The 22320-nt window shown below is 43.2% G+C and overlaps 1 protein-coding gene across 1 annotated transcript in view; it reads left to right on the top strand.

Annotated features, from left to right (window-relative positions):
- Nucleotides 1–22320, top strand: part of LOC138753556 (adhesion G protein-coupled receptor D2-like) — a 116723-nt gene that overhangs the window by 445 nt on the left and 93958 nt on the right. Inside the window, exons 2-8 of the mRNA XM_069916744.1 lie at nt 230–282; nt 2153–2279; nt 3210–3313; nt 10564–10666; nt 18060–18213; nt 19351–19484; nt 22176–22288. Coding sequence (XP_069772845.1) covers nt 230–282; nt 2153–2279; nt 3210–3313; nt 10564–10666; nt 18060–18213; nt 19351–19484; nt 22176–22288 — 788 coding nt within the window. The remainder of the gene's footprint in view (nt 1–229; nt 283–2152; nt 2280–3209; nt 3314–10563; nt 10667–18059; nt 18214–19350; nt 19485–22175; nt 22289–22320) is intronic.

The following is a 22320-nucleotide window of genomic DNA, read 5'->3' as shown; positions in this document are numbered from 1 at the left end:
GGGTCAGACTGTTCTCAGTCACTGACAGATTAATCAGTCTCTCTGATTTGTTGTGAAAGCAACATAAATAAAAGTCTTTATTTTCATATATACATTTTGTGTTTATTATTCATTTGTGAATCCAGAATACACAAGTTCAAGAAGTATAACTGACATTGAGGGAAGCTATAGTAGCTTGAAAACAGTGGAAAGTGAAACAATTTCACTGATGTTTGTTTTCCTTCCACAGACTGACCCTTCAATTGTTGATTCCATCTGTGCCTTCTGGAATTTCACCCTCAAGTGAGTACTCCAAATTCAGCAAGACCAGACAGATACAAACTGTGGCAGCATGTATGGTATGAGGTCAGAATCTCTCCACAATTTAACTTGAGAGCACTATGGCTCAGTGCCTCTGCATCATAAGGTTTAATTCTGGTAAATATAAGCCTGAATTCTCAGTCAACGCTACAGGAGGCACATCAAGATCCTATCAGCTCCTACAGGAGGATGTTTGACAGTCCCCTCTAGAAACCTAGGCGTGTTTTTTTTCTGGTCATCGTCAACATCAGTGAAGTATTTGCAGATTACCTGGTCACTTTGCTGTCCATTTCCTCTGAGCAAACAGTGACCACCCACTCATCAAGTGTTCCTCACTACCTGTAATGTACTTTGGAACATCCTGAAAGGCACATGAAAGACACCATCCGTTATTCTATTTATACAGGGATGTAAAGGTCAAATAATGTCCCATGACTTACTCCAACAGCTTTAATAATAATTCTTTGTTGTTAAGGACAGTTTTGTGGGACCTTGTGTGTCTGATAGAGCTTTGAGTGTGAGGCTTAAAGCCAACTTTGTACCCATTTGTAAATATGATGTGAATCATAAATTTGTTGACCATTTATAATGCAGAAGGAGGCCATTCAGCTCATCTCATCCCTTCTAGGTAGAATAACGCACCTCTTCTTCCTTCACTGAGTCGGTCCTACATACACAGTTCATTAAAGAGTGAGAGTTTTTGCCTCTCCTACCCTGTCAGGCATTGATATACAGACCCTCACCCATATCTTAAGTGCCTGGAGTCGCAAATGCATCAGGCCAGGTAGCAAAGACAATGTTCCCTAAAGGACATTACTGTTTTAGGGGTGTGGTGTAGGAGCATGAGCTTCATTGCTAGAAATGTAGATGAACTGAAATTCGTATTGACTGCAGCCACAAAGGTATATAACAGCGCAATGCCGTCACAGTGCTAGCAATCTGATCTGGACCGGGGTTCGAATACTGCAGTGCCTGTAAGCAGTTTGTACAATTTCCCCATGTTCTGAGTGGATTTTCTCTGGGGTCTCTGGTTTCCTCCCACCATTAGCAACATATCAGGGGTGTAGGTTAATTGGGTGTAAATTGAGTGGCACGGGCTTGTGGGCCAAATGACCTGTTACTGTGCTGTATGTCTAAAAATATTTAACAATAGTGACATGGTTAGTGCTATGGACGGCACAACATTATTACAGGATCAGTGACCCTGGTTCGAATCTGGCACCGTTTGTAAGGAGTTTGTACATTCACCCTGTATCTGATGGGCTTTCTCCGGGTTCTCCAGTTTCCTCCCACTGTTCAAAAATGTACTGGGGTTGGAAGTTAATTGGGGTATTTGGGTAGCACAGGTTTGTGGGCTGGCTGTATGTCCAAATTAATTTTTTTTATACCACAGTAAGCCATGAGTCAGTGAAGAGATAATAAATATAAATACATGGGTAGACAAGAAAATATTCAGATGCTGGGGGTCCAGTGGAGTAAACTGGATATGGGAGATTCTCTAATGCTGGAGGATCCAATTTTTGTGGTCTACATAGTCATTAATGACATAGGTTTTACTGAGTGATTAGGAAAAGCTTGGAGCAAAATTTAAAAGGATTACAATCTTTATCTGTGGATTATCAACTGAGCCACATGCAAGTAGGGTTGGAGAAGTAAATGTGGGGCTCCAAGCATGCTGTCACAGAAATGGGTTCCAATCTGATGGGTATCGTCGACTGCTCATTTCATTCCATGGATGCTGCCTGTCTTGCTGAGTTTCTCCAGCTTCCCTTTGCTAAAGTTTCATAGTGAATGGTTAACGTTTGATATCCCTGCATGCATCGTACCAATATAATGACCTGCGTGTCCACAGGCCGGAGATCGGTGGAGGCTGGTCCTCGGATGGTTGTATCATTGTCGAGTCTGACCAGCAGTCAACAACCTGTTTCTGCAACCACACCACAAACTTTGCTTTGCTTTTCCAACTCTATGAGATGAAGGTAAAAGTGTAACTTTTTAAATTTTGGACATTATTTCACTATGTGACTAGTTGTGTAAGTGCACAGTTGTAAAACTCTTCATGTCTTCACTATATTTAACCATTATGTTCACTTGAAGCATTTATTTACTCTAAATGACCCACAAGCTATAAGTTGCACTATAAAACATCAAATGACCCACCACCTGTTCTAAATGATTAGTTGTATTTAATACTTAGAATGTTATTGACTAATGCTTGTTTACTTAAGGAAGTGTGAGGGAGGATGGTCAGGATGGTGTCAGAAGAATCAAGGTTTGGGTGGGGCTACCATCAGCGAATACACACAGTGATGCAGCGGTTAGTGTCTCTGTCTCACAGTGGGAGTGATCCAGTTAAACCCTGATCTGGGCAGATTTTGTATTTTCTTCCTGAAACTACCTGCATTCCACCCAGTTTCCTCCCACGTAAGTAGGTGGCAAATGAATCAAAGGTGAGTTAATGGGTATTTAAGGGAGAGTATAGGTTGCAGGGTGTGGGGAAATTAGGAGGGGGATGATAATATTACTGTACTGGAGCTAGAATGTACCCAAAGGGCCAAATAGTCCTCTGTGTTGTAATGAGTAAATGAGCTGAGGCAGGGTCAAATTCAGTAGCTGTGGTGAACCTTAATGTTGTGAATGGACCATTCAACTCAATGGAGCAGACTTGATGGGTCAATTGGCCTACTTCTGGTCCTATATCTTGCATGATCTTCATCCACCTGTTATTTTTCTGCCTTGACACTGCCTTGCCTCAGCAGAGATGTCCACAAGTTACAAGGCTCACCTCCTGTTAAGTCCCTTTGCGATCAATCGTGTGCCATACCATTTGAAATCTATCTTGCCATTTACCCTGGTGTTATACTTTTGACATCAGAACAACTAATAATACAACTTACTATTACTTCCAGCAAAGTCCTTATGAAGAAGCTATACTTATGAAGTTAACTCTGATTGGTTGCTCTGTGTCTCTCTGCGCAATGGTGACCACACTAATAGTCTTCTCAGCGCTGGGGTGAGTGTTGCATTTGTGCATTGCACCTTCATTTATTCACTGCATCGTGTAAAAGCACATATTCTACAGAAGTTAACACTCTTCATTCTTGCTAAGATCTCCATGAAATAATAACCATAACTCCGGGGCTGTTAAGCCTTAGGAACACATTGTCTTTTTATGTCCAGTAGGTATCAGTGGCTGATATGTGTGTTAGCAGAGAACCCTGAAATAATGTTTAGCCTAATTAAAAGAAACAGCTCAAACTCCCTAATGAAGTTTGAATCATATTTTGAGAAGAAGCGAAACACAAAAGCCTGCATACACTGTAATTGTAGTAAACACCTACCAAAATGGTGGAGGAACTCAGCTGATCCTTTCAGCATCCATAGGAGAAATTTTTTTTTGTACTTTGGGAGATTGGGAAATTTGAACCATTACTTTGAGAAATTGGGAGGTTTGAAACATGGGAGATTTAAGATGGATGCATCAAGAGCACAGCATTTATCTAACTTCCTGCTTTAGCCATCTTGGAATATGAAATTTGTGAGGTCAAACTAGGGATCTGACCCCAAAACACAGTGCAGTACTGCAAGAGTGTTACAATGATGGAGTAATGCCAAACCCTTGCCCAGCTACTAGCTGCACAGGTGTAAAAGATGACATTGCTTTCATGTTGAGGAAGAATCTTATCAGTGTCTGACCAATTGTCATTGTCATTAAAACAGTTTATTCCTGATGAAGGGTTTCGGCCTGAAATATTGACCATCTGTTGTGTTCCATAAATGTTGCTGACTTGCTGAGTTCCTCCAGCATTGTGTGTGTGGCTCCTGAAAACAATTGCCTGACTATTATTATAACATTGCTTGTGGGATCCTGGTCTGTGCAAACAGGCTGGCATGTTCACAAGCATCACTGCACTTGTGTAACATTTTGTTCGCTATTAGGATGTCAGAATTCTCTGACTAAAGCCATGTAATTACAGGCTCTGCATGAGACAACTATTAACGTGGATGAGAATGAGACATGTTTTTTAAAAAAGGTTACTGATTAATATTGAATTGTGGTAAATCTTTGGTTGAGACCTTCACTAAAAATGGGTGGGGCTCCACCAAATCAAGGATGTAATGGGCTGACGCTCACTCAGAGAGGAGTGCTCTGTCCCATTGGTCAAGTTGCAAGAAGGCTTGAAAGGATCTATCAAACATTGATATAGTGTTAAAGAGTCTATCAAATAGTCTTACAGTGGTAAAGTTGCTGGACTAATATCCAGAAACCTGGACCACTGTCTCCCAGATTGTGAGGTTTAATCCCTCCAAGGCAGCAAGAGTTTTTAAATTTTCAGTTAATTTGGGATAAGAAGCTGGTCTCACAAATCCACCAGGTTGTTGTAAAAAAAAGCCCATCACTCTGTACTTCAGGGGAGGAAACCGCTTCTGGCCTATGTCCACTTCCTGAACTTGGCGCCTTCACAACTTGGCTCACTCACAGCTCCTCTCTGAAATAACTCAGCAGGCTAGTGGCAACTTGGATTGAGCAATGCATGCCATCTTATACAACAATCCCCACTTTTCCTAAATATAAATAAAAGTAATAAATTTTAAAAGTCTCATTAAAGGGTCTTGGGCTGAAACATTTAAAAAAAAATATTTTATTTAAAATTTTAAATCACATCAAAAAGTACATATATAAATGTATTTCCTAATCTAATGATTATAAAAAGATAGATTGTATATATACATAAATAAAAAGATAGATAAAAAAAGAATATATATAGTTAATATAGGAGAATGCCAATCTAAAAATATAAATCTGAATATAAATTGATTTAATTGTGGAGTACAGGTTCACCACTCAAACCAGATATTGAGAGATCTTTAAATTTTTAAGCCAACACTTTTTGTATATGGGCTTCATGTTTTGAAAAAGAAATGATACTTATTACGTGAATTATAAGTAATATTTTCAAGGGGAATACATGAACGTAATTCTGCGTGCCATCTCCCTAACCCTAAATCTACATTAGACTTCCCTGTAATAGCAATGTATTTCTTTGAGACAGCTAAAGCAACTCATAAAAATTCTATTTGGTACATAGTTAATCTGAATTTAAAACAAGTATTTTTATTATCTCTTAGCAAAATTATCATAGGATCACTAAAATTTTTTTAAATTTCAAACCAAAACGTATATACCTTTGGACAAAGCTAAGTAGAATGTATAAAGTAGCCTTCTTCTTTATTACATCTAAAACATAAATCTGATAATGTCAAATTAAATTTCTTTAACTTATTAGGTGTTAAGTATACTTGATATAAAAATTATATTTTATTAGCCTATACCAAGCATTAATAATTTTAGTCATACTTGGTTTACATATCTTTTTCAAATGATTTTCATCTATTTTAACATTCAAATCAGATTCCCATTTTAATCTTGATTTATGAATTCCCAATTTAGGAGCTTTTATCTGAAGTAATCTATACATTTCTGAAATAAATTTAATAATATCTCTGTGGCAGCCTGCTGCCGTGGCGATCAAGCCAGTGCTCCATGCGGTGATCGCAGCGACACTGGCCCCAACAAACAAACCGGCCAGTGAATGGCAAGGGCAGCTTAAAGGCCAGCGACCCCAAAATGGCATTGGCCTTGTTGCGCAGCCAACAGACAGGGATAGTGTGCGGGGAAGAAGGGAATTGTTATGCAGGAAAGTACCCGTGCGCGGGAAACCTGCTTTTGTTATGCAGGTCATGTCGTCAGTAAAGGGGGGCAACAGAGGGAACCGTGCGAGTATAAAAGTTGGGCTTGAAGCCCCCATTAAAACACAGCTTAACCTGACTACACTCGTGTGTGTCTTTTGAGTAGCACGTTGCTACAATTGGTGACCCTGACGATTTAGGCGGCATCTCAACCCAATGATGAGTGAGCTGGCAGCAGTCCACACATTGCCCTGAAGCCGCCGACCTTCTGGACGAATCAACCACGCATGTAATTTGACCAGAGTGAGGCACATTTCTGGATCCAGCAGATCACAGTAGAATCCACCCAGTACTACCATGTGGTGAGCGCCCTGGACCAGGGCACAGCAGGACGGGTGGCTAACTTTATCCAGGATCCCCCATCAGAAGGCGCCTTCAAAAACTTCTTGATCGAGACCTTCGGCCTCTCACGGCATGGTAGAAGGGCACGTCTGCTCCACTTGGATGGGCTAGCGGATAGGCCCCGGTCAGCACTCATGAATCCAACTGCTTCTGGCTGGCCCCAGAAAGTCGCAGCATGAGCGGATGTTCTGTGGAAGCAGAAGAGAGAGTGCTCGGCATCTGTGGGGCTCATCACTAAACCCCGCACCCAGACCCATGGAGACCCGCCGAGGGAACAGCAGCGCCCCAGAGGAGGTGATCCAGATGACCAGTGGTGTTTCTACCACCAGAAATGGGGCACCGGACCCTGCTGGTGCAGGTCACCATGCACATTTCAGGGAAAAGCTGGGGCCAGCCGTCGCTAATGGCCACAACAGTTGGCCAACAAGACAGCCTCCTCGTGGATACAGGAGCAAAGGTCAGCGTCCTGCCCTCTTTGGGACAGGATACCAGGAACAGGGAGTCAGGCCCCACACTGAAGGCCGCCATCAACAGCATGATCTGGACCTGAGTGTGCCAGGGTCCTGGCCAAGTTCATTGCAGTGCTTAACCCCCAATTCACCACGGTGATGCCCCGACATGGAGTACAGCACAACATCCTGACCCAAGGCCCATGACTCATTTAAAGGCAAGGTGCCTTCCTCCAGAGAAGATCCAGCTGGCGAAGGAAACTGGAGGAACTTGGCATCGTACAGCAGTCGGACAGCCCAGGGCTTCTTCCCTGCATATGGTACCCAAAGCAACTGGGGGATGGAGACCATGTAGTGACGACCACCAGCTCAATGAGGCCACAACACCTGATTGATACCCCATGCCACATATCCAGGACTTTGTGGCTAACCTGCATGGGGCAACAATGTTCTCCAAGATGGACCTCGTTTGGGGATATTATCAGATCCCAGTACACCCCAATGATATCCCCAAGACCACCATCATCACCCCGTTCGGCCTCTTCGAATTCCTCTTTATGCTGTTCAGGCTAAAGAACACAGCATAGACCCTCCAACGATTTATGGACACAGTGGGTCGAGACCTGGACAACACCTTCGTGTACTTGGACAACATCCTGGTGGTGAGCAGGAACCTATGACGCACCTCCGCAACCTCTACACCGGTCTGATGATCAACCCAGCCAAATGCCAGTTCAGATTTGAGGCCATTGACTTCCTGGGCCATAGGATAATCAGGGAAGGAGCCACACTGCTAACCAGTAAAGTGGAGGCCATCCAGAAGTTCCCCAGATCCAACACGACCAAGGGACTACAGGAGTTTGTGGGAATGATCAATTTCTTTCGCAGGTTTATCTCCTCAGCTCCCGGGATTGTGCTACCCTTGTTTGCCGGATGGCAGGCAAGGCGAAGGACATCACCTGGGATGAGAAGTCAACGGAGGCCTTCGTGAAGGCCAAGGAAGCCCTGTCAGGCGCTGCTGTCCTGGCATATCTCAGGGCAGATGCTCCAACTGCCCTGACGGTGGATGCCTCAGGAACAGCGATCAGCAGAGTTCTAAAGCAGCTGATCGAAGGAAATTGGCAGCTGCTGGCTTTCTTCAGCAAACATCTGCGGCCTCCTGAACTGAATACAGTCCTTTCAACAGAGAGTTACTGGTGCTGCACTTAGCCATCCACTACTTCAAGTACTTTCTAGAAGGCAGGTCCTTCATGGCTTTCACAAATCAAAGCCCCTGACTTTCGCCTTGGCTAAGATCTCAGACCTCTGGTCGGCCCACCAGCAACAACACCTCTCTTACATCTCGGAGTACACCACAGATGTAAGGGATGTCTCCGGCAAGGACAACGTGGTGGCTGAAAGTACCCACACATTACCAAGGGGAGTGGAATTCATAAATAAAAGGAAGAGTGAATTCATAGCATTGGCAGAGGCTCAACAGAAGGACAAGGAGATGCCCCAATACAGGACTGCCATATCGGGACTGCAGCTCCAGGACATCCCAGTCAGCACAGGTAACACCACCCTCCTGTGCGACGTGGTCACCGGCCAGGTCAGACTTATCGTCCCAGCAGCTTGGAGATGGCAAGTTTTCAATTTCATCCATGGGCTGGCTCACCCATCCATCAGGACCATGGTCCGGCTGGTGGCCAGCAAATATATGTGGCATGGATTGTGGAAGCAGGTCAGCGGATGGGCATGCAGTGCCAAAAAACCAAGGTACAGCAGCATAGAAAGACCCCACCTCAGCACTTTGAACTCGCGGAATGAAAGTTCAACCACATTCACATGGATGTATTAGGACCCTTGCCAGTATCCCAGGGTTACCGCTATCTGTTCACAATGGTCGACTGCTTCACCAGGTGGCCAGAAGCAGGCCCACTGGCAGACACGTCCATGACCTCGTGCGCCAGGGCCCTAATCTCGTCCTGGGTGGCATGGTTTGGGTTACTATCCCACATCACGTCCGACAGAGGAGCCCAATTCACCTCCAGTCTGTGGTCTGACCTCGCCAGCCTGTGGGTTGCTCAGCTGCATCACACAGCAGCCTACCACCCATAGTCCAATGGGTTGGTAGAGGACTTCCACAGACACCTCAAAACTGCTCTCATGACCAGACTTCAAGGACCTAACTAGGTAGACAAGCTACCACGGGTGATGTTGGGCATCCATATGGCACCCAAGGAGGACCTCAATACCTCTTCGGCCAAACTCATCCACGGAGCTCCACTGGTGTTCCCAGGAGAATTCGTTCCATCCCCAGGCAGACTGTAGGACCACTCAACAGCTTTCCTCAATAGGCTGAGGGAAAGAGTCGGAAACCTGGCCCTGACTCCACCTTCCAAGCACAGACACATGAGGACCAACATACCCAAGGACCTGCAGGACTGTGAGTATGTTTTCATTCACAGGGGTCCACATTGTCCATTGCTTCAGAGGCCAGTTCCAGGTCATCCGCAACAACGGGGCCACATTCGAGCTGAAGGGTGGAGGCAAGACAGAGGTCTTCACCACAGACGGGTTGAAGCTGACACACCTGGACCCAGTGTGCCCGGTTGAGACAGCAGCACCACACCGGAGAGGCAGGCTACCAAAGCTTCAGAGACTTTGCCTCCAGGCACCAAGAACAATACCACCAGTTCTGGGAGATGGGGGGTGGTTATGTGGCAGTCCGCTGCCATGGCGATCAAGCCAGCACTCTGGGCAATGGGTGCAACCAAAGGCCAGCAGCACGTGCAACGAGACTGGCCCCAACAAGTGAACCAGTGGGCGAATAGCAAGGGCAGCTTAAAGGAGAGCGACCCCAAAATGGTGCTGGCCTTGCTGCACAGCCAACAGACAGGGACAGCACACAGGGAAGAAGGACATTGTTATGCAGAAATGTACCTGCATGCAGGATCCTCTTTTGTTATGTGGGTCATGACGTCAATAAAGGGGGGCAACGGCGGGAATGGTACGAGTGTAAAAGTCGGGCCTAAGCCCCGAATAAAATATAGAGCTTAACCTGACTACACTTGTGTGTGTCTCCTATCAAGTAGCGCGTGGCTACACCTCCATTAGTTATTAATAATTCCAATTCAATATGTCTATGTGTTAAATTATGACCTAATTTTTTAATTTAAAAAGCTCTTATTTGATAATAAACAAATGGATTAGAATGAAATTAGATAATATTAGAGATGATTCAAAGGAAGAGGTTATTTATAAATGGAATCCTAAATTATTAATGGGAGCTAAATATTCATTTATTTTAAAACAACTGCTAGAAACTTGGATTAAAGTTTATTATGAAATAGGAGGCTTAATTTCTTGTAAAGTGCCTTTATATCGAAATAAACATTCCAAATTCTATGAATAATCAACTTTTAAATATTTGGTTTCTAAAAGGGGATTAAAATTTACATTATTGTTTTGAAGTTAACAAATTTATTAATTTTCAAAGAATGAAAGAAAGTTTAACATACCCGAAAATTGACAGACGCTGCCTGACCCACTGAGTCCCTTCAGCTTCTAATTGTTTGCTCATTAATAAAATAATGATTGACATTCAGTCAGTACTACCCAGGGATGGTGTAATCAATGCAAGGTGTATTTCATAGTCTTCACCTCTAAGTGGAGCCATCATTTCAGCTATTTGCATTCTGTTTGCAAGATTCAGTGACGGGCAATAATTATCTCACAGTGTTCCATCATCTGACCGAACCACAGTCCACAAGAATCTCATCGGCGCTCTAATTGCAGCTGAGGCTCTGCTACTGGCGAGTGAGTCTGCAAGGACACAACGGGTAAGAGAGAGAACACTCAAAAGGAACTTTTCATCACTCATCTCATCTGTTGCCATTTTACTGGTCAATGAGGAATAAAACCAGCAGGAAAAGGGAATCGGAACAGCTAGATGAACAAATTATAATTGCAATCAGGCTTTGTGAAGTAAGATCAAACAATTAGTTCCAAATTTGTATTATCATCTGACTGTACAAATACAACCAGACAAAACAGTGTTTCTCCAGACAATGGATTGTCCACACACACACAATAATCACATATCACATCAAATGTAAAATAAAATAAATATATATTTTTTTATTAACTTACTCAATTACAGGATAGCTTTTATCAATCACACAGCCTACCTACTGGAAAAAGGTACATCCCAGCCTGGCAGTCCTGATTTTAATGCTCCTGTACCTCCTTCCTGATGGTATTGGGTTAAAGGAACTGTGCAGTGGATGGAAAGGTTTCTCAATAATTCTTTGAGCCCTATTTAAGCAACGGTTAAATACATTATTAATCAGCGTAGGGCTGCTGTCAAGTAGAAATTAACATTGACTCTCGTTAGGACATGCAAAAGCAAGTGGCCAAAAGTTTAGTCAAGGAAGGAGGGCTTAAAGAGAGTTTTGGAGGAGAAAGGTGAAGGGGAACGGTTGTGGAGCCTGAGTTTGGATTTATTCAGTGCTAGAGAAACTTTTGGATTGCAGGAGAGTTGAGGCTTGGTTCAAGAAAGAGGTGCTGAAGCCAAGATCAATTCAACATGACCTTATTGGATGACTGAGCAGGCTCAAGTGTCAGAAGGACTGTTGTGCTACTATTTCTTATAACAGAAAGATTTAAAGCAATGCTAAGAATTTTAAAAGCTGATTCTTTGCTAAATGGGGAATCACTGCAGTTGTGGAGCACAGGGTAAGGGTTAAGAGGTTCTGGTGCCAGAAATATTCGATAGATTAGACAGCATCTGTGGAGAAAGACACAGAGTTAATGTCGCAGAACAGATACTGCCCAGCCTTGTTGAGTGTCTTCACCATTTACTGCTTTAGATTTCCAACATCTACTGCATTTTGGCTTGCTTTTGTTGTAAGGTTGTTGGTCATCATGGAGTAGCTATCGATTAGAAAGTGCTAAGGTTCAGTGGGACAGGGACAGATGTCAGAGGGGAAAGGCTGTTGGAGAGCTGAAAGTCATGGGAGAAACCAGGCTGAGAAGCTGGGAAGGTGGAGGAGGGAATGAACAAGAACGGGCTTATTGGTTCATATGTTAGTTGTTGTCGATCTGCCTGATCTATTTATCTGAGGTAGCAGAAACACCACCAACCACTGAGGCCATGAGTCCACCCGAAGCAGGCCACTGGGATATCTAGTTACAACACATAGCTCCCCATACTCCTGTCCCATTGGGTTGGGGGATGAAAGTGGCAAAGCATCGGGGTATTTCCCCCTAAAGCCCATCCTGGCAGTGGATGGCCAGGAGAGTTTTTAGAAACAGAGCTGCTTTTCCAGGCATCTGCCTGAGTCAGTGGTGAGAAGCCTCCTCTTGGCATGGACTGGAGCCTCTCCTTCTCTGGCTAACAGTGTGAATATGAGCTTGATGTTTAGCAGCACAACAAAATGCAGTTAAATGCATTCCTGTAAAATAATTTGTGCATGAATAAGGTAAACCCCGGCTCACTGGTTGCTCTCTGAATCAGCCAATGTGCCTCAGATCCATCCCAGACCTGGCGTAAAAACCAAGCCCGACACTTCCATGTGGGACTATCTGAAGTGTCATCACTTGTACCAGGTTTTACTCCTCATCCTTGCTGTTATTTTGAAGAAGAATAGGAGAGAGTTATGCCCAGTGTCTTGGGCAATACTTTCCCAGCAATCATCATCCCTTGGTCTATTTCACCAATATCACATTGCTTTATTGGGGGATTGTGGCCACTGGAATCGCACAAGGCATTTCTAGAGTGAATCAAATGGATTTACTCTTCATCACCTGCCCAACCTTTAAAAAGCCAGAATCGCACACTCAACATGCGCTGACATCATCACGCACTGACATCACATGGCCGATTCGATGCCTCCTGGGAGTTGAGGTGCCACCATAGAGCCATTACATTCCCTCCACACCACCTCCACACCACCCCCCCACCCCAGAACCGGCAGGAAAGCTTGTCTGTCTTTTAGGTTGTTGACCTCTGCGACAGACAGTTGGCTGCTGCAGTGAGGAAGATTTAACCACATGAGCTGGTTTAAGCCTGTCAGTAGTGAAAGATTGTAGCTTCTCTCAAGTGTCCAAAATACAGGTTGACCTAGTTTGCATGAGTATCTAATAAAGTCCCTCATAGGGTATCTGTAAAGGTTGACCAAGTGTTCCCCTTCAGATGAAGACATATTCGCAGTTTTTGAGGTCTTCAGGCACAAAAGAAGAGTGATCTCTGTGTAACGATGGTGGTATAGTGGTCAGTTTTCCTACGGTCTCCCTTAGCCTGCTCAACAATTCTTTAGGATCATCAATGGAGTTAGAATGGTAGGGGATAAACTCCCCTGGGACCATCAGCAGTGTGCCATACATGAGCTCCGCAGATGAAGTTGGAAGTCCTTTAGAGTGTTTCTAATGCCCAGTAATACCCAGGGCAGCTCATCAGCCCAGTTCGGGCCCTCTAACTGAGACATCAAGGCTGACTTGAGATATTGCTGAAATCTTTCCATCATTCCATTGGGCTGGGGATGATAGACATTCGTATGATGAATTGTTCCATCGAGCAACCGAGACAAGGGCGACCACAGCAAGGAAATAAATTGTGGTCCTCTATCCGAAGTAACATGTGCCGGTAAACCAAAGTGAGACACCAAGGAACTCAGGAACGCTCAAGCACAAGTGTCTGTAATAGCTTCTACCATAGGCACACCTCGGGCCACCACGTAAAACTGTCTATTACTGTAAAAAGATAATGGTATCCACTTGAAACAGCAAGTGGACCAATGATGTCCATGTACACATGAGCAAAACAGCAAGTAACTGCCAGGAAGGACTGCAGTGGTGCCTTAGTATCCCGCTGAACTTTTGCTTTTTACCAGGCAATGCAGGACCTCACCATTTATATAATGACTTGTTTAAGACCGTGCCACATGAACCTGTCCAAAACCATACGAACAGTTGATCTAATTGATGGATGTGATAGACCATGCACAGAGCCAAATACTCGACGTTTCCACAGTGCCAGAACTACTGGGCATGGGTGTTCCATTGATATATCATAGAGGAGTAGTTTGCCATTAACTCCAAACTGGACATCTTTCAATTGCAGGTTTGATTGAAGTTCGATAAGCATTCATCTCATGGTTGAGTTTTTAGGCTGCAGCCAAACTTGATCTACAGACGAAACCTCGATTAGAGCAGAGTGGGAAAGTGCATCAGCTACTACATTATCTTTTCCAGAAATGTAGTATTTTTGGAGAATTCTGAAATGAATGATAATTGCCATTGTTGTCGCGCAGACTAGTGCTCTGTGACCTTAGAAAATGCAAATGTTAAATGCATAGTAAAATCCCTGCCCTCCAAAAGTAACGGAAGTGTCGAATAGACAAGTAAATAGCCAAAATCTCCTTATCAAAAGCACTGTATTTCTTCTCTGCTTCACGAGGATCGCGGCTGAAGAATGCCAACGGTTGCCATTGCCCATTGACATATTGATGAAGTGCATCTCCTACAGCCATACCTGAGGTGTCTGTAGAAAGGGTGGTGGCTACATTTAAAACTGGGTAGCTGAGCTTAGTGGCATGAGTCAGCAAATCTTGCATCTTCAAGAAGGCATTGTTTTTCTCTTCAGTCCAATGGATGGTTCTGGTGTTTCCAGACAGTAAATCGAAAAGAGGCTTCTTGATATGAGCTGTTCCTGGAAGAAACCAACAATAAAAATTTACCATTCTCAAGAATTCTTGTAAGCTTTTAACTGTAGTAGGTCTTGAGTACTTGGTAATGGCCTCTGTGACAGGCCCAGAGGACCACAAAACCCAGCAGCAATAGAAATTCACCAAGACAAATGGTTACTTAAACAAAAGTTATTTTAATTTTCTTTAAACATAAAATCAGGATCAAACTTTAACTTATTACTATTAACTTAACTTAACCTAACTTCACCCCCTTCTAATTCTAAGCATACATGTATATGTGTACAAGTTTAGAAAAGTTCTTTGATTCACAGTCCAATCTCACTTTCACTCTTCCAAGTTCACCGGTATCAGTCAATTCTTATACTGTGCACAGAATTTAACATTTATGAAACTTCACCAGGCTTTGGTGCTTGAAAGGTAAATGGTTACCACTCAAGAAGGTTCTTGTTGATTTTCAGAGAAATTTGTTGTTCGTTGGACACACACAAACTGATTCCTTCTGATCAGCTCTTCAGAGTCTTGCCGAAGAAATTTGCCCCATCAGGGTTTTCCAGATGATAACCTCTTTCTTTCAGGTCACCACAGATTTCTCTTTCTGTTTCCCTTATCTCAGGTGAAACATTATACAGCCAGCCATATCCTCTCGTATGGACCACATGGGCTTTGAATAGGCTGAACTCACAACCTGTCTTCAAAATGGGGTTTCAAACAAGCTGCGGCACCGGACCCAACCTTCTGAGTCCGTTCATCTGTTGCTTTCCAAAGCAATAATCCATTACTCCACAGTATGTCCAATTAACACCAACTTGTGAAGTCCTTATAGACATTCTTCAAAGTTTTTGCAAAGGCACTGGGAGCCTGGACTGTCTGGCTTGAGTAAAGCTCTTGCATTTTAAATGAGATCTGTTTTGAAGTGTTTGTATCTCTGTGTGACCTAACTAAAAATTTCACAAAATATCTCCTCCAAAACATATGTATATACAATATAAAATATAACATAATACGTCACACCTCAACTTTGGATGGCAGTAGAGTCACATCTTCCTGAATAATCCTATGTCCCAAGAAATCATTCATTCCTTGTCCAAAAACGCATTTATCCGGATTGATGGTCACTCTAAACATTTGAAGATGAATAAAAAGTGTATGAAGATGTTCCACATGTTCTTCCTTCATTCCTCTGGCCACTAAAATGTTGTTGAGATAAATAAAGATATTGATGATACCACATCCTAAATCATCCGTCACCCATTGAAATGATTGAGCAGCATTCTTTAATCTAAAAGGCATTTGTAAAAATTTAAACAACCCAAACGGGGTAATTATTGCTGTTTTTGGAATGTCTTCTGACTCTACTGGTACTTAGTGATACCACGCATTGTCTATTTGAGAAGATCTTTGCTCCATGCAAATTAGCCGAGAAATCCTGACTATGAGGTGTTGGACAATGATCTGGGATGGTGGTGTCATTAAGCCTCCTGTAATCTCCACATGATGACCAACCTCCATTGTGTTTCGGGACCATATGTAATGGAGATGCCCAGGGACTGTCGGACCTACAAATTATCCCTAGTTTCCTCATCTTCACAAACTCTTCTTTAGCTAAAGCGCTGCTTCTCTGGAGGCAAATGACATGCTTTAGCATGGATAGGAGGGCCCTTAGTACAAATGCAATGAGTAACACTGTGCATCACAGTGGAGGCAGAAAACTGTAGAGTAGTAATCTCAGGGAAATCTTCCAACAGCTTGGAGAATTCATCTACTGATTTACTTAAAGTTTGAAGGCACAGAGCAGGGGTATAGGCATCTGCCAGAGGAATAGTCTGAAAATAGTTCCATCTATTAGCTGTCGCCCTTTTAAGTTGACGAGGAATGAATGAGCCTGAAGAAAATCTGCACCAAGATAAATGCGTTTTTGGACAAGGAATGAATGATTTCTTGGGACATAGGATTATTCAGGAAGATGTGACTCTACTGCCATCCAAAGTTGAGGTGTGACGTATTATGTTATATTTTATATTGTATATAGATATGTTTTGGAGGAGATATTTTATACTGCTGCTATAATAAATGGCCAAATGTAGAGATGATTCTCAAACTTGACATTCATCTTCCTGGTGCCAAATGTTGGAACTGTTAACTGCTTGTAGTTGCAGGTTCAGGGTAGGATGGCGTGTGTCAAAACTGGTGGGTGGAAATACACTAACTTCTGAACCCATGTCCACCAGAAATTTTTGCTGGGACAACTGGTCCCATACATACAGTAGGCAATCTCTCGCCAACTACTGCAGCCCTCATCGGTGGTTGTCCTGGGTGTTTCCCACAAATGTGCAGGGTGGAAGGTACTTGTGGGCATTTACTCCCCAACCCTTATGATAATAACACCAAGATGAGGTGTCCACAGGCTGCTTGCTTGTCTTGGGGCGTTGGCTGCTTGTAGGGAGTGATGTGCTAAGAGTACTAGAGTGTGACATGGGGTCAATATTGGAGGAGTTGGTTGTGCAGACTTGTCTTTCCTTGTTGTGCTTTTTAGCCAGCCATAGAATGTCTGCCTCTGCTGCTACAACCCTTAGGTCTTCAAATGAACACTTGGATAACAAGAGCCTAATATCATCTGGCTTTCACTTAAAAAGAGCTGCTCGAATAACATATTGGGCCTTTCATCAGCTGCCATGAACAGCATTTTGTCTATTAGTTCTGAAGAGGCCAACCCATCGGAATTTACTAGTTTGGCTGCCCTTTCCCTAAGGGACATACCATCTACCTCTAATAAAAGTGGTTTTAAAGCATCATACTTGCTGGTTTGTGGTGGATCCCATAGGAAGTTGCCAACCCTCTTAGCGATGACCTGGTCCAGGGCATTGACAAGATGGTAATAACAAGTGGTGTCCAATTCAACTTTGCGAAGGTGAAATTGTGCTTCAGTCTGTTGGAACCACAGTTCAGTCTCAGCTGTCCAGGAGGGTGGTAGCTTCACAGCAACGGCTACAGAGTCAATGTTTGTCCAAAAATACATTTTTGGATTTATCGGGGTCACCAATTGTGACCACTGGAATTGCAGTGGACATGACAAAATAATCACACAAGGCATTTCTAGAGTGAATCAAAGGGATTTACTCTTCATCTTTTAAAAGCCAGAATCACGCGCTCAACACGCGCTGACATCACGTGGCTGGTTCGATGCCTCCTGGAAGTTGAGGTGCCACCATAGCGCCACTACAGGATCTTGCTGTACACACATTGGCTGCAGCATTCCTTGCATTTCAACAGTGGCTACCTTTCAAATCATGGTACAACACGCTGGCAGGAATGTGAAACTTGCAAAGGAACATTTTTGAATATATAGTATTTTGCCCATTTATGAGCAACAATTTTCATATGGTGCCAGTTAGATCTCTGTAACAGTGTTGGCACAGAACTGGGCAGGTTAACAATCTGAACCTTGCACTTCATACAGTTCTGTAACAGTGTTAGTGCAATACTGATTAACAGCTTTTTAATCTGCATCTCTCTGGCCTTCCACCAGGTGGCATGTTGGGTTGTGACGGTTCTCCTGCACCTGTTCTTCATGGCTGCATTTGGTTGGATGTTGGTAGAAGGAATCCTCCTCTGGAGCAAAGTCATTGCAGTCAACATCAGTGAAGATAAGAGGATGAAGTATTACTACTTGACTGGTTGGGGTAGGATAATCTTCTTTCTTTGTTATACACACTTCTTGAAGCTCATGAAATCATTATTGTTGACACAGAAGCAGTCTGGGTGAGCAGCAAGGTTTGGACTGGGCAGAATGTGAGGCACGAATCACCTTGACTTGTGGCCCTTCAACTTAGACCAGGCTGATTTCTGCTTGGAGCTATGGAAAGTGAGGACAGACCTCTGAGTGGGGAAGCTAGACTGAAACCATCCTTCTTTCAAGGTGATAGAGGATCTCAGGATGTATGACACTACTCACTCTTCCCAAAATCTGCCTGTTGAAATTGTTAATGCTACGTTATTCTGGGAAACCCAGAATGTTAATATTCTTGGCATAGAGAGTCATAGTATTTTTTTCCCAGGGTAGGGCAATGTAAAACTAGAGTGCAAAGGTTTGAGGTGAGTGGGAAAAGATTAAAAGCGGATCTGAGTGGCAATGTTTTCAATCAGAGCATGGTGGGTGTATGGATCATCCTGTCAGAGGAGGTGGTAGAGGTGGAGCAATCTCAAGAAGGTCTGGTTTGGAAACTTCAGTGTCCAGGAACACAGAAGGCTGCAGAAAATGGCAAACCTACCCCAGTCCATCATGGGAACTGACCTCCCATAATTTAAAGACATCTCTGTGAGATGCTGCCTCAAGAAGGCAGCCAACATCATAAAGAACCACCATCACCCTCATCAAATATAATAAATGAAACAGAAATCTCAAACAGGAGAGTGGTTAAGTGGAGTGAGTGTCCCTCAGCTCTGGAAGATCAGACATCCTTGTGTGTTTACTGACCATTATCAGCACAACGTTCCATTGGTAGTGTTGGGGGCAAGGGGTGCATTGGGTGCTGGGGAGTGTTGTTTGTCCATTGCACATTATTGTGACATTAATGTTGATTCTAATGTTAAATTATTAGTATCAGAAGATACAATGTACAGGAAAAGACTTTTTGGCGCATGCTTGCATGGTCTTTTTGAACAATAATTTAAAATCTTTCATAATTTCTGCCAAGGTAAGAGGTCTATTTGGGGAGATGAATTAAATGAAATTTGGTATTTGTAGCTGCATGAGAAATAAACAGGAAGAATGGTTGTTACTGAGAAATAGGAAAATAATTTCTAAAATTTTCTTTCAGGATTCCCAGTTTTTATTGTGGTCATCACCGTAGCAACAACCGGTGACAGATACGTTGCGGACAATCACTGCTGGCTAAATATTAAGAGCAACGTCATTTGGGCTTTTGTTGGGCCTGTCCTCTTCACTCTAATCGTGAGTAGCCGTGCATTCTCTGACAACAAAACAGATAAAGTTGTCAGCTGTACAATCCTGGCTGAAAATGATTCAGTATCTCTCTTACTCACTTCATAAAACACAGATGGTAATAGGCAATCTACATTACCAGCAAAGAGCTTTATCAACAAAACAGTGTTCAGAGTTAGTTTTCTTTATGTCAGCATTATTCTAGAATGTTCTTCGGCAAATCCTGTTCCAACATGTTGTGCAACCCTTAAAGGGGAAACTATATGTATTGGAAGAGTGCCCCTGGAAGTTTCAAGAAGAGCAGCAAGAATGTAATGCTGTCATGTGGTGTTGATAGATTTCCAGGAGGCATTTGATAAAGTGGCATAGTGGAGGCTTATCATCAAAGTTAAACACATGGTGTCTACATTAATGACCTGTATTTATTCCTAAATTTGTGGATGCCCCAAGCCATAAACTGTGAAGAAGGATAGTGATAGACTGCAGCAATAACTGAGCTTGTCAAATGGGCAGGTCCGTGGCAAATGATGTTTAGAACAGAGAAATGGTGCGCGGTGGCAGGAAAGTGAAGGAAAGATTGTATTGAATGAAGGATCCTGTTCTTAGCGGAGTACAGGAGGAAAGGTGTGTTGTTCATTCCAAGTGGTGGGGTGGGTGAGAAAGCAATTGATGAGCTATGCCTATTTCTGTTTAGACTTTATTAATAGAGGCATTGAATGCGATAGTAATAATAATACTTATTGTCATACACATTGTGCAATGCACTCGTGAACCAAAAATCTTTCTTGTTGCAGCTGAACAGGTATTTTGTAAAAAATACAACTACAAAAGCAACTAATAATATTTACAACAGTGCATTTAATTGAATTAAAAATACAAAATATAAAAAAATAGATAATAAATTCACAGTTATCCTACTGCAAATAATAACTGATGCGGCAATAGTGCAGACAGTCCTTTTGTGGTGTCCAAGCAGTCCCTGATTATTGTAACAGGGCCCTGTCAGCTGTTGTAAAGAAATTGTTCTTGAACCTAGATGTGCCGGTCTTCAGGCTTCTGTACCATTTACTTGAAGTTAGCAGTAAGAAGAGGTTGTGAACAGGGTCCTTTATGATGTTGGTTGGCATCTTGAGGCAGCATCTCACATGAATGTCTTCAATGGACAGGAGGTCATTGCCCGTGATGGATGCTTCCCCTGGCTGGGGTGTTGGAAACCAGGGGTCACAGTGTCAGAATGAGGGCTGAGTCTTTCAGGAATTCTCTGGAATGTAGAAGAATAAGGGGAGATTTGATAGAGGAATTTAAAATTATGAGGGGGATAGAAAGAGTAAATGTTGATAGGTTTCTCCACTGAGGGTAGGTGAGATACAAACCAGAGGACATGGGTTAAGGGTTAAAAGGGAAACATGAGAGGAAATTTCTTCACACAAAGAGTGGTGGGAGTGTGGAACGAGCTTCCAGCTGAAGTGGTAAATGCTCAATTCAGAATCAGAATTAGATTTATTGTCATGAGCAAGTCATGAAATTTGGTGTTTTGCAGCGGCATCATAGTGTAAACATAAATATTATAACCATCTTATGACATGACTTCAACAAAAATAATAAGAATAATACTGTATGAAAAGTAAGGCAGTGTCTTTGGTTCATTGGTTATTCAGGAATCTGATGGCAGTGAGGAAGAAGCTGTCCTTGTGCCCTAGAGTGCTCATCTTTAGGCTCCTGTACTTTTTCGCCGATGGTAGCAGGGTGAAGAGGGCATGGCCTGGGTGTTGGGGGTCTTTGACAATGGAGGCTGTTTTTTTAAGACACTGCCTCATGTAGATGTCCTTGATGAAGTGAAGTCTGGTGCCTGTGATGTCGAGATAACAAACCTCCAGAGTTTTACCTTCTCCTGAGAGTTGGCATCTCCATACCAGGCAGTGATGCAACCAGCCAGAATGATCTCCATTGTACACCTGTAGGAGGTTACGAGAGTCTTCGGTAACATACCGAATCTCCTCAGACACCTCACAAAGTATAGCCATTAGTGAGCCTTCTTTGTGATGGCATCAATGTGGAGGCTCCAGGACAGATCCTTGGAGATATTGACACCCACGAATTTGAAGTTCTTGACCCTCTTCACTACTGAGCCCTCGATGAGGACTGGGTCGTGTTCCGCTGAATTCCTCCTAAAGTCCACAATCATCTCCTTGGTTTTGCTAATGTTCAGTGCAAGGTTGTTGGTGTGACACCACTCAACGAACTGATCTATCTCCCTCCTGTACGCTTCTTTATTGCCGTTTGTGATTCTGCCGACAACTGTGGTTTTAACATTTAAGAAGAATTTGGACAGGTACTTGGATGGGAGAGGTATGGAGGTCTATGGGCAGGATGCAGGTCAGTGGGACTAGGCAAAAAATGGTTTGGCACAGACTAGAGGGGTCGATGTGGCCTGTTTCTGTTCTGTAATAGTTCTATGGAATGACTTAAGAAATTTCTTCGCCCAGAGCTGGTGAATCTGCAGAATTGTTTTCTAAGAGGGCTTTCAAAGCAGTGACAGGTTTTTACATTTTGAAAGAATTTAGGGCCAGTGTTGGACAGGAAAGTGATGCTGAGGTAGATTAGCCAAGATCTCATTAAGTGATAGGATAGGTTTGAGAGGCCAAATGACTGATGCCTGTTTCTATTTCTTGTGGACATTTTTTTGTTCTTGCATTGCAGGTCAATACATTTGTCCTGTGCCGTGTTGTGGTCATCACTGTCACAAGCTTCCAGCGCCGATCCACAATGTTGGTGTCAGGGTGCCGCCTTCCTCACCATGCTTACCTCACATGGTGAGTAGCATCAAATCCTCAGCTGCTGCGAC

This window comes from Narcine bancroftii, chromosome 1 (genome assembly GCF_036971445.1).
Source record: "Narcine bancroftii isolate sNarBan1 chromosome 1, sNarBan1.hap1, whole genome shotgun sequence".
NCBI classification, from domain to species: domain Eukaryota; kingdom Metazoa; phylum Chordata; class Chondrichthyes; order Torpediniformes; family Narcinidae; genus Narcine; species Narcine bancroftii.
The sequence above is the reverse complement of the archived record's forward strand: the minus strand, read 5'-3'. Positions and strand labels throughout refer to the sequence as shown.